Source organism: Conger conger, chromosome 18 (genome assembly GCF_963514075.1).
Source record: "Conger conger chromosome 18, fConCon1.1, whole genome shotgun sequence".
Lineage (NCBI taxonomy): Eukaryota > Metazoa > Chordata > Actinopteri > Anguilliformes > Congridae > Conger > Conger conger.
Genome location: NC_083777.1, coordinates 2783775 through 2801544, shown reverse-complemented (window position 1 = coordinate 2801544; position 17770 = coordinate 2783775). Strand labels below are relative to the sequence as shown.

General features: G+C 45.8%; 1 protein-coding gene across 2 annotated transcripts in view; it reads left to right on the top strand.

Moving 5' to 3' along the window:
• The first annotated feature begins 438 nt into the window (after window positions 1-438).
• sgpl1 (sphingosine-1-phosphate lyase 1) overlaps window positions 439-17770 on the top strand; it is a 29424-nt gene continuing 12092 nt past the window's right edge. The window contains exons 1-7 of one of the 2 annotated variants that reach the window (XM_061228760.1): window positions 439-592; window positions 7763-7928; window positions 9400-9467; window positions 12523-12670; window positions 13004-13083; window positions 13965-14093; window positions 14957-15045. In XM_061228760.1, the coding sequence (XP_061084744.1) occupies window positions 581-592; window positions 7763-7928; window positions 9400-9467; window positions 12523-12670; window positions 13004-13083; window positions 13965-14093; window positions 14957-15045 (692 nt within the window). In that variant the 5' untranslated portion in view covers window positions 439-580. Of the gene's footprint in view, window positions 593-1773; window positions 1921-7762; window positions 7929-9399; window positions 9468-12522; window positions 12671-13003; window positions 13084-13964; window positions 14094-14956; window positions 15046-17770 lie in introns of those variants that run through there. The other variant, XM_061228761.1, reaches the window with a different exon arrangement.

Sequence of the window (17770 nt, the reverse complement as noted above, 5' to 3'; positions counted from 1 at the left end):
TTATTTCAAACTTATGGAAAATTATGTTACAAATACTTTTCTTTTACTTACAAGTCACTTTTAAAATGTCTCAGATGTTTTAAGACGTTATTGTTTATACCAAGCACAATATTGTGGCCTATTACTGCATGTATCTAGGGTGAGGATAAATGTGCGTATGAATATAATATATCTAAAGACAATTAAGTTATTTTATTTAAAATTATTCAAAACTTTACGCAGAATTCTATACACGTAATTTCGTTTACATTGAGAGGTCCTTGCTTTATTACTGATTTATTTGCCTTGCAGCTTGCCTGCGCCCCCACGCAACATGGCTGACTGCTTATTTTCGCAATGTGACAGCCATTGTGTCACGTGATAAACCTTTTCGGCCTCCATGTGACGAACAGAAACAAGAAGGTTGATCTTCCAGTTGTAAGCCTACTTCCTGGAGTAAGGTCGAGTCAGTAGAATAGAACCGTAAGCTGCCAGTGACAGAGCAAATCAGGCAGAGATTTCAAGCGGCGAATTTGCTGAGTATATCAACAGAAAAGGGCGACGAGAGGCGTTTAAATCGGCTTTTCCCGCAGCAAACAACATGGACTATTTGGTAAGTGAAGTTGATGTTAACTGTACTACATTTTCCTTTTTTCGAAAGCTCATGGTTCGTTAGCTGTTTGCTAGCCGACTCTACGGACAAAGACTCCCCGAACGGGGTGAAAATGCGCCGTTTCGTAATGCTGTGGATGTTATGTTGTTGCCAGGTCAACTATGCAGTTACTCAAACGGTTTGAGCAGTTCACTTGATCGATAGTCCGACTAGATCCTAAATTATGGTAAAGAACATTACACGCAGCTGATTGAGTGATTTTATTTAAGATGCCCTGCGTAAAATCACATCTGTTCAGACGGAATGATAAATTGATACAATGTCTTAACTTTGGTATTTTCAGCAACGTACAACTTTGGTGTTCATGGAACAAGACATTTACTTGCACAAAAGCTTGCAATGTCTCGCCACCAAAATGCAAACAATGAAAAATAAGCAATTTGCACGGGCGGAAATTTATATATAATAATAATAGTAATAATAATAATAATAATAATAATAATAATTATTATTATTATAATTACCATTTATAGGGTATTATTCGCAGCCTAAGATTAAGTATAGCACAGTTAACGTACATTAGTGCTTTGTTAATGCATACTGGCCCGGGAATGTCTATATCAGTTGAGTGCACGTACATTATCTTGTGTTGTGCACTTGATAAAAGCTTCGGAAGATTAATATACGGACTAAGCGCCTCTGGCTCCTCTGATTTCTGGATTTTTTTTTTTTGTCGAGAAAGTTTTGCCTCACGGTCTAATATAGTCTTTGTGATCATCTAACATACACAAGTTAATTTAGTACAACTGTTAGCAGCTACCGGCATTCGTTGTTTGCGTTTAAGCAATGCTTTCCAAACACGATGTTGTTAATTTGAGGATAGGGATTTATAGGCGCGGGGGTTATCTGTAAAATGTATGCAGAAACACCTGTTACCTATCTGCTGATGACACGTGACGAAAGGCCACTATCTTTTAGGTAAAAGGGGAAGATCCTTACTGCATGACGTATAAGATGATGCATTGCTTCAATCTGTCAGTCCTCATGACTTCCTTAGTGGTAATACACAGGAAACGCTGCATTGGCAGACTGGAGCACACGCAGAGGCGTGCAACGCTGTTTTAGTTGTTACAGTGCTTTAAGTGCTGAATAGTGACAGATGCTTAATTAAGAACAAGCAAGTAAGCACAAAAAACCACGGGACTCTTGAAGAAGGATCTGTTTTTGCTCAAGTATATGTATGGTTTTTAATTGAGGATTTTCAAATGACCCTGAACTGGATACTGCCTATTGAAAGGGCTGGGTCAGTGTGATTGTGTCGAAAAGCTGTAAGTTCGGTGACAGAACAATGAGAGTTTGTATTGTTTCGTGATTAATTGTGCATCCAAGTGTAAAAGCCAAGGGTGAGACTTACCTCAGTGCTTTTGTTCTGCAGGGCTGTGTTCAGACCCTGGGTCAGTGCTTTGGGACTGGACCGCAATCAGATTCTAGTCTGAAAACACATTACTTTTTTCTCTCAGGCATAAAAGACTATGTAGAGGCTTTACAAGGAAATTAAGTCCTTCCTCTTTCTTGTTATTTGGATATATTTAGGTGGAGATGAGGCAGATGATTGTATCTGTTAGCTCTTTGTTACTTTGCATAGGCTAGACCTTATATATAACATGTAATGTTATTTAGCTGACACATTTAGCTGACACATTTATCTAAATAAATGGACCCATTATAAGCCTAACCCTAAACCTATAAAGTTAGGCTTATAATGGGTCAATAGGCCTACTTCCACTTTGACCATGCGGATAGGAAATATTCGTATGCCTAGAGTATTAGCACTAACCTATCATGTCATGTTAATATTTCAGTGAAACATGCTGTATTTTTCCATGGTCATTTTCAGTTATTAATTTAGTTTTCTGTATGTTTTCTCCTCAGAACGTAAGCAAATGTGCTGTATTTATGTGGATGGCTAGCCCTTCTATGACTTATGTGCCTTGCATCTGCAAATGTATATATTTGCTGGAGTGCGGTGGTACATGAGTTTTAAAATGTATTTTGAATGTGCGTATAATATTCCAGGCGGCACGGATGGTGCAGTGGGTAGCACTGCCGCCTCACAGCAAGGATGTCCTGGGTTTGAATCCCCGTCGGCCGGGGCCTCTCTGTGCGGAGTTTGCATGTTCTCCCCAGGTCTGCGTGGGTTTCCTCCGGGTACTCCGGTTTCCTCCCACAGTCCAAAGATATGCAGGTTAGGCTGATTGGAGAGTATAAATTGCCCGTAGGTATGAGTGTATGAGTGTGTGAGTGAATGGTGTGTGTGCCCTGTGATGGACTGGCGACCTGTCCAGAGTGTATTCCTGCCTTTCACCCAATGTATGCTGGGATAGGCTCCAGCCCCCCTGCGACCCTGTTCAGGATAAGCGGGTTCAGATAATGGATGGATGGATGGATATAATATTTCAAATAAGTGTGCTTTACATAGACACAAAGTCAAGTTGTTTTTGTAATGGAGTAGCTTCTTTCTAAATAACATTTACTGGATTATATTCCCTCTGTGGGTTATTGAGCAAAAGGCTACATTGCAACTCTGTCCTCATATGGGTCTAATATGGAGGTGGAACCCGTTCAGGTCATTAAAGCAGGCTTATATAGACTCATTTTTACTTCTTTAATCTTGCTCGCGGCACGTTCTTGCATGAAAACAGTGCGTGGGCCGGGTGCTCCAGGCTGGAGCCCTGTGGTCAGACGCTGTTTGGAAACACAATGGAGTCTTGTGAGAAAAAAAAAAACAATCTGAAAAGGTGGAGAGCTCGTTGTGCACCTGTGAGCGAGACACCCCCCCCCCTCCCCCCCCCCGTGCTCCCCGTTTGTGCCGCTATTGTTCCGGCAGCTTCTCCCGCTAGCCCAGACCCCCCCCCCCCCCCCCCCGGCAGATTTCCATGAGAACCGGCTCCCCCAGGGACAATGCCGGCCCCCGTGTGATACACGACTCATACAGCATCTGCACGGCCATTGTTGTGTGAGGAAAATAAGATTCCCAGCCTCGCCCCCAAACTCAAAGGTCTCCCTCTCCGCCTCCTCCATTGGAAACCTGCAATCAGGAGCCTGTAACTCGGATTTTAACTAGGTCCTGTAAGCTTTGCCATATTTTTTGTTTGTTTTCCCACTCCTTGCTTTGCTTTCCAGGGGGTGGTCTGTCCGCTGGGTCCAAAACACAATCTGCCTTCTGCTCTAATTCTGCTTTTTGTTTTCTTTTTCTCTCGTTTGCGTTTTTGTGATTTCATTAAGCCAAAATATTGTGTTTTCTTTTCATTATTATAATTATTTGAATATGGAACTGGAATTAAAAGAGGGAGGGAGTTATGCTGGTCAGTGTTTGAGTTATGCTGGTCAGGGTTTGAGTTTTGTTTAGATCCTCACGTTCCCCCTCCGTCTTCAGCAACCGACCAGCCAGGTTTATGCCGAGGACAAGGAGCTGATTTGGTACAGAAGTGTGTGTTACGACACGTTTGAATCCTCCTTTCCCTTTGCCCCACGGTGAGATAACATCATTTAATCTTGCGAGTTTATGGCAGGGAAACTCGAGGGAGATTTCCCATGATCCTCAGTGTGCTGAGCAGACTCACCAGACGCTGATGTGGCCTGTAGATAGCAGGGATTTCCCATGATCCTCAGCGTGCCGAGCAGACTCGACAGACCCTGGTGTGGCCTGTAGATAGCAGGGCATGGGGACTGTCCTGTCCTGTCCTCCCCCCTCGGAGCTGTGAAGTGTCCGGGAAGAGGACGTTTCTGGGTGGGATGTGTTTCAGGAGGCAGGGCCCCTAACCCCCGTCCTCCTGGCTGACCCTACCAAACCTGTCCCAGAGGCCTAACCATGAGGGCCAAACCAGGAGGTGTCAGAACAGGAAGTACCCATATGAGGGAGGTCACTCAAACATCTCAGAGGTCCCGGAATTAAGATTTAATCAAAGCTGGGGAGTATTCAGTGACTGTGGACAGGGGGGTCGCCATCATGGACACCACGCATGTGTTTTTATCTATATATCTATATATATGGGCCGAGTTTTCTAGTCTGCATAAATAATTCTGGGGCTGCAGACAGCCCAACACAAGTTCCTGGATCCTGTCCCGACAGGATTCAATAGAGCACAAAGTGGGCCACAAATTGAGGCCATGAAAATGACCCTGTTGTTCCCACCATAAGACAGCAGGGGGGTGGTCTCTTTCAACCTGGTTTTTGGCAGTTTGCTGCTGATCTTGTCCTTTAGTTATGGGGGATTTTCCCCACTCTGGCAACCCCAAGGCACTCATTCACAGCTTGCCACACCTGCTTTGGAGGCCGACAGTGCCAGTAGAACTGGTGGAAAGAGTTTAGCTGGTTCTCCTCCCTCGCTGATATAAACCACAGGAACATTAAATGCGTTGTTAGTGTTAATAATCTCCGTTTGTGCTGCCAGAGACTGTCGTAAGAGGTGGCCTGGAGTAACCTCTGAGCACGGTGTCCCTCCTTGGTCAAGAGTTCTTGTGAAAGTAGCCAATGGTTTGATTTAAAATGTTTAGTACAGTCGTTTATCTCACGTTACAACACTATTGACCTTTTCTCATTCATTAAAAACTGGCATGTTATTTAAGGTGCAGACACATTGACCTTTAGCATATTTTGGGTTATTGCAGAAGCTCCAAACATCAGTTCGTCCTTGTTATCAGTGTGTATGTACTGGTTGTAAAAGCATGGTGTGAGATGGTAGGGATAATATTTTACAGCTTCTCTTATGAAATGAATAAATTGTTACCGTGGCTTGACACGAAACGCTGACTAAGGACTTAAAGACGAGCTGAAATCAAAAAAACGTTTTTAGTCTTTTCTTCATAACTATATGAACACATCTTAAAATATATATTCCAAAAAAATGTATAAGATGTTAATACTCATGTAGTTTTTTTTATTTTATTCATCCACTTCCTGGAAAAAGAGTATGTTGAACAAATGCCAATTTTCCCTCCAATCAATGTCCCTTTCACACAGCAGTGTGCCTCATTTCACGCCCCCTTCTCATTTTTAGGGAGAAGGGGGACCACTAGGCCACTAGCCTATTAGGCTACATGCTGCCCCAATTTCTTTTTTACATTTTAGGTGCTTTTTTTCGGTAAGATATCTATTCTGGCTTGAAACATGCATTGTGTTCATGGAGCGTATTCCATGAAATGTAGGGTTCCCTCCTGCTTAATTCCAGATTCCCTGTTAAAAGCGAAAGACCGGCCTGATGCCTGATGCCACTGCAAACGCATCCTGCACTGTACAGAATAAGTTTTCTTTTTCTCTTGGGAGACTTTAATGACCCGTTTCAGTTAAAGTACCTACTCATAACATAACAGAAATGCCTCATGTTATTTTAAGCTGAGAAAGGATTAAAAAAAAATTCTATAGTGCTCCTTTAGGTTTGGAAGTGGTATGGAAAGCCAGATAACTCAAGGCCAATTTTCTCCCAACAGGCCAAAGACATAGCCAATCAGGTCACGGTATATTTGCGTATGTAATGGTTGTGGACTCCCATTGGCTGGAGATGATCCATCTGAATGAAGATGATGAGTGGAGAGGGTGAGGTTGGGATTCGGTTGAGGTTGCGCCGCGAGGCTCTTGTTTTGGTAGCAGCAGGGGTTTAGCTTTAGCTTTGGCTCCTGTGCCTAAAACGCTCTGCTCTCTCTTGAGGTGAAGTCAACCTCATTGCTTGCATTCCATGGAATCCCCTGTCGCAAACCTGTCAGCGGCATCTGATACATTTAAATACCAGGAGGTTATGCTCGGTCCATCTCCAACCGCAAGTGTGAAGGTCACCCCTACATCAGTACCTAAAAACATAGATAATGGATACATCTCAGGGAAGGTTTTTTGTAAGTTAGCCTATGTGTGGCTGACATTCCTGTGCCTTCCTATGTACTGTATGTGTGTTTCCAATGGGACGATTTAAGGTTTCCATAGGTTTCCATCCAAACATTACAGATGCCAATTGGCTCTGACATTTGTAGTCAACTCTGACACATTTACATTGAAGCGTGAACTAAAATGTTGATTAATGTGTACTGTCCCTGCCCAATAAATCTGAAATAAATACCTGGGGAAAATGTGGATTGTGTAACTGGAGCTTTGTCTGGAAATGGCACAGATATTATAGAAGCAGTCTCGTGTAGTGGCTATCTTGTGGGTACAAAGTCAGCAGAAATGAGGCAGCGAGGATATCGTCCTCTAGAATCTGCTATCCTCTATCAATCTGTGAAAACACCCAGGATCAGATGACATTAGACACAGCTGCCTACTGTAGAGATAGTTTGGCAATTTGCAGAACTGAAATTTGAAGACGTGTTGGCAGCAGGTCTTTGTGGACATAAAAAAAAACGTGTTTTTGCCTGTAGTTCTCCCTTTTTGTGGTAAATGGAACAATAGTGCATTAGAATTTGTAATATCATTTCCAATGAGTCAATATTGCCCATTGTTTTTAACATGTGTACAGTAGGTCTTTGTTTTGCCATTAAGTTTGCTATGAAATTCCTCACCTGCTGTTTTTTGCTGGAGAATTCATTGATTGAACTTGACAGACTGGGTTGTAGATAGGGAACTGAACTTTGTGACTCCACTGAATGACACAGCATGCCTGAAGAACTGTTGATGTAACTTGCCAGAAAGCCTAATTCTCTTTCACCTGAATGTGGTTTGTAGTATGAACTAAATCTTTGTCTGATTTCTGAAGCACAGCTGTTGAGTTATTTATGTCTCATCTTACAGACAGGATGTTACTCTGAAAATGTCATGGTCTGACACCAGTCGCCTCATCACTGGTGTTCCCCAAGGCTCAGTTTTGGGACAATTTCTTAATTATAACTTAGCAGTGTCCTTAATAAACCCCCAGACTGGGTTTCATTTCTGCGTAGACTGTTGGAACATCTGGTTAAAATGGAAAGCTGATGTCATGCAGGCTCACAGAGGATCAGCTGTCTGGAGTGGGTAAAAGTGTAGCACATGAGGTACTTTTTTTTTGCGGTGAAACAGGAAACTGAGTCTGCTCATTGGCCAACGCGACGTGCGGCAGCTTTGATGTTAGTCTCTTTGTGTCAGAGGTCTGTAGCTCATATGTGGTTTTCAGTCCTCTCCTGACCGGTGTTCTTCCTCTTCCACAGCAGGCCCTGGGGGTGTACGGGGAGATGCTGCAGATGTACCTGGAGCGCGTTCGACAGCTGGTGAACTCCAGCTGCCAGGATCTGGAGGCCTGGCAGATCATCGCAGGCACGCTCAGCTCCACTCTGCTGGCCGTGTGGATCAAAGGACAGCTCTTTCAGCGGGAGAGTAAGTGCACAGCGGGGTCTGGAGGGGTCTAACAGGCACTGAACACAGTGGTACCAGATGGGGGCAGGTACTGTGCAGTTCACCTGTATTTGGGCCTGTATTTATTTTTGTCCTCAAAATACGCAGTTTGATTTTGAAAATTGCACCTAAAGTTCAAAATGGTTCAGTGACAGATTTGAAGGCATTAATAAGACACACCTGTGTGTAGTATTAATAAGTGGAGTAGTTGTTGCAGAGATAAAAAATGATTTCTGTGAAGGTTTCCAGAAACCCATAGAAGATCACTGTCTAACACCCGCAACTACAGTATTCCTCGCCCGTAGCAGTATGCTGTTTGAATGTTCAGTTTTTGTATAATTTAATTAATGGTGGTGATTCACTGTGTGAGTCAGTGACTTGGAGCACAGGCTGTAAGATACTGCACAACCTGACCTAGTGATAGAATCTACAGACAGTGAGTGAGATGGTGCCTGAGATGCCTTCATTTAGCTTTGGGAAATGGAACAGCAAATGGAAGATGGCGTGGTCTGATTTTAGAGTTGTGGAGCCAGTTTCTTTGTAAATATAACCGTAGATAATCATTTTTTAAAAGTTGGTTTGGCAGTGTCGAATCATCGATCATCGTTTCCTTGGATGATCAGTTACTGAATAGTTCCTTTTTTTTTTTTCGCGGTAACTGGAAGTTGCGCCCGATTTACCTCACCTAAAGGTTCCCTCGAGGCAGACTCATCCAGGCACTACCTCACTCGCACTCTACCCTCCACCCCTCCACCCCTTTCTGTAGAGAAGGCTTAAAAAAGTCCCGGTCCTGACAAACTCACAAATTAGCTGTTTTTAAATAGTCTTTTGTCTGAAATTAATTGGAAATAGCCCAAATTTCATGAAAACAATCAAATACGGGCAAGTAAATATGCAATATGCGTGAGTAGGGATTGGGTGATGGATGTTTTGTATAAAAACTGAAATAAAAGCAATAGTTCACCTTCTGGGCTACTTCCTGGTATTTCAGTCTTAATGTATGTTTTGTTTTTGATTGACGGGTGCGGTAGGTATGTAGGATTTAGGCATTTAAAGAACTTTGTTACAACCAGGGACCATTACTATGGCCGGCGTTTGGGGGTTTGTGGTCTAAAGAAAGGAAACGCACTGGACGTAAATGAAAAGCTTTTGAAAAAGGATTATATACACGCGCCTGACCTCTGCAGCACAACGACACTGTTTCGGAGTTTCATTTTATTACCTTTAGTCACAAAACCCTGAATTTCCCTGCAGCCATTGTAGCTGACTGGTCATCAAAAATTTGTCTAAAATATCCTTCATCTTGCATGTGACCATCTGGGCCTAACAAAAAGATACATTAACACTGAAATAATATTTCATAAACCCTAGAGAGTACACATAATATCTCTGAGGTACGAGGCTCCCTGTGAGTGAGATTTGTCTTGATTTCTGCTTCGTCTCTTCTCTCCAGGCCTGACGTTGAGGATAAAGAAGCAGTGCTTTCGGTTGATCAGGAAGATCCCTTTCGTTGGTGCTTCAGTGAGTAGTGGCTCTTTGTGCTTTCTCCCTGGGCTTCAGTGAGTCACTCCAGGATGGGGATGACTGGAGCTCACTGCCTGTGTCTGGCTCTTGAGACAGCCAGGGGTTACTGTGGGTCATTGTCTCAGAGTACCCTTCACCTCACACACACACATATTTCTCTCTCTCTCTCTCTCTCTCTCTCTCTCTCTCTCTCTCTCTCTCTCTCTCTCTTTCTCTGTCTGTCTCTCTCTCTCTCTCTCTCTCTCTCTCTCTCTCTCTCTCTCTCTCTGTCTCTCTCTCTGTCTCTCTCTGTCTTGTTGTGTCTTGCTCAGTGAACCTTTTTCCTTTTCTTTTTCTTTTTTTTTTTGCATTTTGTGTGTTTTGTAAGTTTCCTTTTTTCGTTTTCTGTTGGCTTTTAATAGCCTGTGATGTTAAGCTTCAATTTGTTAGTGTCACAATAAAGGTGGCTTAACTCAAATCTCGCTGTCTCGCTGTCTCGCTGTCTCGCTGTCTCGCTGTCTCTCTGTCTCTCTCTCATGGTCTCTATCTCTCTGCCTGTCTGTGTGTCTCTGTGTGTCTCTGTGTCTCTATCTCTCTATCTCCCTGCCTCATGTTCTCTGTGTCCCTGTGTCTCTGTGTCCCTGTCTCTCTCTCTCTCTCTGTCCCTTTGTCCCTGTCTCTCTCTCTCACCCCCCCACCCGGCTCTCAAATCTCTTAACAGATCTTAGTTTGTTTCTAAAAGCAGAGAATGACTGTTAACAGGCATGAATGATACAGCAGCCAAGCACAATAGAGACAAATGAAGTACTGTGTTTAAATGGAATGTACTAAACTTAGAAACCAGTTCAGGCTCTGCTTTGTTTTGGTGATTGCTGATATCATCAAACTGTGGACAAAAAATATATTGGATTTATTTCAAATTAAATAAAGGAACAATGATGATTGGCTCCAGACTGGTATAGATGGATGTCGGAGGGTTGCCAGTTTGATCCTGCCCTGGGTGTGTCGAAGTGTCCCTGAGCAAGACCCCAAACCCCCAAGTGCTCCTGAGAGCTGGTTGCTGCCTTGCATGGCAGCCAATCGCTCTGTGTGTGTGTGTGTGTGTGTGTGTGTGTGTGTGTGTGTGTGTGTGTGTGAATGGGTGACTGGGGGGCATAAAAAAGCTATATAAATGCATTCCATTTCTAATTTACCATTTAGACCGAGACCCACTCTGTCCCTGATAGGAAGAAAGCAACTGAGCCATGATTGGCTAATTGATCTGTAGGTGAATCGACCTTGACCCGCTCCTTGATAATTCCACTGGAGTACAAGATGGATAATAAAATGCACTCCATCACATGTGGTTTTAAACTGAAAATGAATGAGTGAATGAGAAGCATCAATTGTGCAGCTTTAGATAAAGGCGCTATATAAATAAACCATTTACCATTTACCTGCTGCTTGTGTACTGATTGTGTTGAGGTGCTGATTGTGTATTGCTTGTGTTGAGGTGCTGCTTGTGTACTGATTGTGTTGAGGTGCTCTTTGTGTACCATTTGTGTTGAGGTGCTGCTTGTGTACTGATTGTGTTGAGGTGCTGTTTTGTGTTGAGGTGCTGATGGTGTACTGCTTGTGTTGAGGTGCTGATTGTGTACTGCTTGTGTTGAGGTGTTGCTTGTGTACTGATTGTGTTGAGGTGCCGCTTGTGTACCGTTTGTGTTGAGGTGCTGATTGTGTACCATTTGTGTTGAGGTGCTGCTTGTGTACTGATTGTGTTGAGGTGCTGTTTTGTGTTGAGGTGCTGATGGTGTACTGCTTGTGTTGAGGTGCTGATTGTGTACTGATTGTGTTGAGGTGCTGATTGTGTACTGATTGTGTTGAGGTGCTGTTTTGTGTTGAGGTGCTGATGGTGTACTGCTTGTGTTGAGGTGCTGATGGTGTACTGCTTGTGTTGAGGTGCTGATTGTGTACTGCTTGTGTTGAGGTGCTGCTTGTGTACCATTTGTGTTGAGGTGCTGATTGTGTACTGCTTGTGTTGAGGTGCTGCTTGTGGACTGATTGTGTTGAGGTGCTGCTTGTGTACTGATTGTGTTGAGGTGCTCTTTGTGTACCATTTGTGTTGAGGTGCTGCTTGTGTACTGATTGTGTTGAGGTGCTGTTTTGTGTTGAGGTGCTGATGGTGTACTGCTTGTGTTGAGGTGCTGATTGTGTACTGATTGTGTTGAGGTGCTGATTGTGTACTGATTGTGTTGAGGTGCTGATTGTGTACTGCTTGTGTTGAGGTGCTGCTTGTGGACTGATTGTGTTGAGGTGCTGCTTGTGTACTGATTGTGTTGAGGTGCTCTTTGTGTACCATTTGTGTTGAGGTGCTGCTTGTGTACTGATTGTGTTGAGGTGCTGTTTTGTGTTGAGGTGCTGATGGTGTATTGCTTGTGTTGAGGTGCTGATTGTGTACTGCTTGTGTTGAGGTGCTGCTTGTGTACCATTTGTGTTGAGGTGCTGATTGTGTACTGCTTGTGTTGAGGTGCTGCTTGTGTACTGATTGTGTTGAGGTGCAGCTCGTACACTGATTGTGCTGATTGTGCACTGATTGTGTTGAGGTACCGCTCGTACACTGATTGTGTTGAGGTGCTGCTCGTACACTGATTGTGTTGAGGTGCTGCTCGTACACTGATTGTGTTGAGGTGCTGCTCGTACACTGATTGTGTTGAGATGCTGCTTGTGTACCGTTTGTGTTGAGGTGCTGATTGTGTACTGCTTGTGTTGAGGTGCTGCTTGTGTACTGATTGTGTTGAGGTGCCGCTCGTACACTGATTGTGTTGAGGTGCTGCTTGTGTACTGATTGTATTGAGGTGCTGCTCGTACACTGATTGTGTTGAGGTACCACTCGTGCACCGATTGTGTTGAGGTGCTGCTTGTATACTGATTGTGCTGATTGTACACTGATTGTGCTGCTCGTACACTGATTGTGTTGAGGTACCACTCGTGCACCGATTGTGTTGAGGTGCTGCTTGTATACTGATTGTGCTGATTGTACACTGATTGTGCTGCTCGTACACTGATTGTGTTGAGGTGCTGCTCATGGTTGCAGATCCAGACTCAGCTCAACAAGGCGCTGGATGACATGTCGGTGAGCCTCTGCACGCTGAAGGACGGGATGACCTACATCAGATCTCTGCCCGCGCATGGGCTGTCCCAGGGACAGGTCCTGGACGCCATCAAACAGTACGATGCCCTGGGTGAGTGGCAGACACACATTCCTGCACACACATTAGCTGAAAGACCAGCTGTCAATTTTGAGAGCTTTTCTCTGCCTTCTCTACATACTGCTGTCAGACTTTGACCTTGAGCTCATTGTTGAAGCATTGATACAGTAGATGTTGCACTTTGTTTGATATTACCAGAACAACTTGTGCCTGCTCACATTTTTGAGAAAATTGGATAAAATGTTTCTCTCAGAATGATGAAAATATTTACTTCTAGACCATTTCAGGTCAGAAATGTCTCACAGTTGTTGTTATTGTTGTGGTGCTGTTGCCTGTTGCCGGGTCAAGCATAGCTCTTCCTCTTAGGTGAGGTCCAATGGGAGAAGGGGAAGGTGTCCGGTGCTGTCTACAGTGGAGATGCCAAGCTGACAAACCTCCTAGTGAAGGTACCGTGTCTGAACACTCAGTCTCTCACACACACACACAGGTCTGTCTGAACACTTGCTCAAACACACACACACACACACACACACACCCACACAGGTGTGTCTGAACACTCACACACACACACAGGTGTGTCTGAACACTTCCTCACACACACACAGGTGTGTCTGAACACTCACACACACACACACACACACACACACACAGGTGTGTCAGAACACTCACACACACACACACACACACACACACACAGGTGTGTCAGAACACTCACACACACACACGCAGGTCTGTCTGAACACTCGCTCTCACACACACTGGTGTGTCTGAACACTCACTCACACACACAGGTATGTCTGAACACTCACTCACTCACACACACACACACACACACACACACACAGGTGTGTCTGAACACTCACCCACACACAGGTGTGTCTGAACACTCACACACACACACACACACACACTGGTGTGTCTGAACACTCGCTCACACACACATGTTTGTCTGAACCGGGTCCCTCATAAGAGTTCATTTCAGAGCGCATTGTCATGAATGTGGTATTGTAATGAATGGCTGTTGACAGCTCACCTGCGAAAGGTCCTTCTGACGGGCAGGCGTGGATCCACAGGGCCGGCCGTTGCAGGTTCAGGCCTGGGCTGTGTCTTTAGAGCTCAAGGTCCTGTAGAGCTGCGGGGTCTGCTGGTTTTTTTGCTGAAAGCAGACAATTACACAGTTGACTCATGGAGGCTCCCGGTTCTCTTTTCTGATCGGTGCTGTCTCACCTGTAGCACTGTGTGGCCTGTAATGTGTGAGATGTCACAGGGTAAAGTACGCACGTGTTTGGTGGTGGCTGGATGTTCACCTGGCTGTGTTTGTGTTCAGGTGTATGGAGACTTTGCCTGGAGCAACCCACTGCACCCCGACATCTTCCCGGGCGTGAGGAAGATGGAGGCTGAGGTGGTGCGGATGACCTGCACCCTCTTCCACGGGGGACCCAGCTCGTGTGGAACGGTCAGTCTCTCTCTCTCTCTCTCTCTCTCTCTCTCTCTCTCTCTCTCTCTCTCTCTCTCTCTCTCTCTCTCTCTCTCTCTTTCTCTCACTCTCTCTCACGGTCTCTCTCTCTCTCTCTCTCTCTCTTTCTCTCACTCTCTCTCACGGTCTCTCTCTCTCTCACGGTCTCTCACGGTCTCTCTCTCTCTCTCTCTCTCTCTCTCTCACGGTCTCTCCCTCGCTCAGTCTCTCTCTCTCTCCCTCTCCCTCTCCCTCTCCCTCTCCCCCTCCCTCCCTCTCTCCCTCTCTCCCTCCCTCCCTCCCTCCCTCACGGTCTCAGTCAGGGTCGCTGCGCACTGCTGTGATGCACAGCTGGTTGGGTTTCTATGGAAACTGCCCTGCTGTCAGACATACCTGTATGTCATGCTGCTGGAATATTTTAATTAATATCATTGACAGGGATCATTGTTTTGGAGAAAATTCCAGGACAATCATAATGGGAAAGTTCCATACAAATGGAAGTATAATAAGTGATGGGGTTTTACTTCAGAGGAAGATCAGATTTCTGGCCTCATCGTAGCAGACATCAGCACCTCTTAGTTTTCCAGTGAGCAGTGCTCTGAACAGTGATATCTGCAGATATTCTTCATCCTTTCTACAGAAATCACAGATATCAGGCATGATTCTTCATCATATCTACGGAAATCACAGATATCAGGCCTGGTGCATCATGACATTTGCTGAAATCATATACCAGGCCTGATTCTTCATGATATCTGCATAAATAATAAATATCCGGCATAAGCATCTTCTCCTATGAAATAATTTGGGCTTCTGAGCATACGTACAGAATCAACTATGAATATGTTAATTTTTCCGCCCAGGTAACGTCGGGAGGAACGGAGAGCATCCTGATGGCGTGCAAGGCCTACAGAGACATGGCGTACGAGCGGGGCGTCAAACACCCAGAAATGTGAGCATGCATACACAGAGCTCACACACAGAGCTCACACACAGAGCTCACACGCAGAGCTCACACGCAGAGCTCACACGCAGAGCTCACACGCAGAGCTCACACGCAGAGCTCACACGCAGAGCTCACACACAGAGCTCACACACACACAGATCTCACACACTCAGAGCTCACACACAGCACACACACACAGAGCTCACACACAGATCTCACACACTCAGACCTCACACACAGCACACACACACAGCACACACAGAGCTCACACACACAGAGCTCACACACAGAGCTCACACACAGAGCTCACACACACAGAGCTCACACACACAGAGCTCACACACACAGAGCTCACACACACAGAGCTCACACACACAGAGCTCACACACACAGAGCTCACACTCAGAGCTCACACACACAGAGCTCACACACACAGAGCTCACACACACAGAGCTCACACACAGAGCTCACACTCAGAGCTCACACACAGAGCTCACACTCAGAGCTCACATAGAGCTCACACTCAGAGCTCACACACAGAGCTCACACACAGAGCTCACACACAGAGGTCACACGCAGAGCTCACACACTCAGAGCTCACACACAGCACACACACACAGAGCTCACACACAGATCTCACACACTCAGACCTCACACACAGCACACACACACAGCACACACTCAGAGCTCACACACTCAGAGCTCACACACACAGAGCTCACACACACAGAGCTCACACACACAGAGCTCACACACACAGAGCTCACACACAGAGCTCACACTCAGAGCTCACATAGAGCTCACACAGAGCTCACATAGAGCTCACACACAGAGCTCACACACAGAGCTCACATAGAGCTCACACACAGAGCTCACATAGAGCTCACACTCAGAGCTCACACACAGAGCTCACACACACAGAGCTCACACACACAGAGCTCACACACAGATCTCACACACTCAGAGCTCACACACAGATCTCACACACTCAGAGCTCACACACAGATCTCACACACTCAGAGCTCACACACAGAGCTCACACACAGAGCTCACACACAGAGCTCACACACAGAGCTCACACACAGAGCTCACATAGAGCTCACACTCAGAACTCACACACACAGAGCTCACACACACAGAGCTTGCACACAGAGCTCCCACACACAGAGCTCCCACACAGAGCTCACACACAGAGCTCACACACAGAGCTCACACACACAGAGCTCACACACACAGAGCTCACACACACAGAGCTCACACACACAGAGCTCACACAGAGCTCACACACACAGAGCTCACACACTCAGAGCTCACACACTCAGAGCTCACACACAGCTCTCACACACAGAGCTCACACACACAGAGCTCACACATTACATTACATTACATTACGTGGCATTTAGCAGACGCTCTTATCCAGAGCGACGTACAACAAAGTGCAAATCAATCACAAGAACAAGTGCAAAAGTAGACCTGAGAGGACAGTACAGTTCCGAGTCCTAGTGTAAACATACAGAAATTCAGAACCCTTGAAGAGTACAATCAACATTCAAACTAGCATACCACTGTTGGCAGCTAGAATACAACAACAGCCAATAAAAACAACAATACCTATACAAGTAACGATATCTATACATAAGTGCCATTACGGTCTAAGGCTAATCACAGTGATTGTGAGTTGGGGAGGGAAAGGTGTAGCCTGAAGAGATGGGTCTTCAGTCTGCGCTTGAAGGAGGTCAGAGACTCTGCCGTTCTGACATTCACCGGGAGGTCATTCCACCACCGTGGGACCAGGACAGACAGCAGTAGTGAGCGTGAAGTGCAGGTGTGGCGAAAGGGAGGTGCCAGACGGCACGAAGTGGCAGAACGGAGGGGTCTTGTTGGTGTATAGGTCTTGATAAGGGATTGAATATACACAGGGGCTGATCCTTTAACTGCCTGGTATGCGAGCACCAAAGTTTTAAATTTGATGCGAGCCATAACAGGCAGCCAGTGGAGGTTGCTGAGCAGGGGGGTGACATGTGAATGTCTGGGAACATTGAATACCAGACGGGCTGCAGCATTCTGGATGAGTTGTAGGGGTCTGATGGCAGATGCTGGAAGGCCAGCCAGCAGAGAATTGCAATAGTCCAGGCGGGACAGGACCATTGCTTGAACAAGGAGCTGAGTGGAGTAGGTGGTGAGAAAGGGTCGGATTCTCCGGATGTTGTACAGGAAGAACCTGCACGCCCGGGTCACCGTAGCGATGTTCGTGGAGAAGGATAGCCTGTTGTCCATCACCACTACAAGGTTTCTTGCACTAGGGGATGAGGTCACTGTGGTATCCCCTAGTGAGATGGAGAAATCAGAGAAGGGAGAGGTTAAAGCAGGGATGAAGATCACCTCCGTCTTATCTGGGTTGAGCTTTAGATGGTGGTTGCCCATCCAGCTCTGGATGTCTCTCAGGCAGGCGGAGATACGGGTAGAGACCTGTGTGTCTGATGGGGGGAAGGAGAGAAAGAGTTGGGTGTCATCGGCATAACAATGATAGGAGATGCCATGAGCAGAGATAATGGGGCCAAGGGATCTCGTGTAGATGGAGAAGAGGAGGGGTCCGAGGACTGAGCCCTGGGGGACTCCTGTAACAAGGGGGCGAGGGGTTGTCACTCCTCCAGCCCAGGACACCTGGGAGGACCGGCCAGAGAGATAAGATTGGATCCACTCTAAGGCTGTGCTCAGAGCTCACACACAG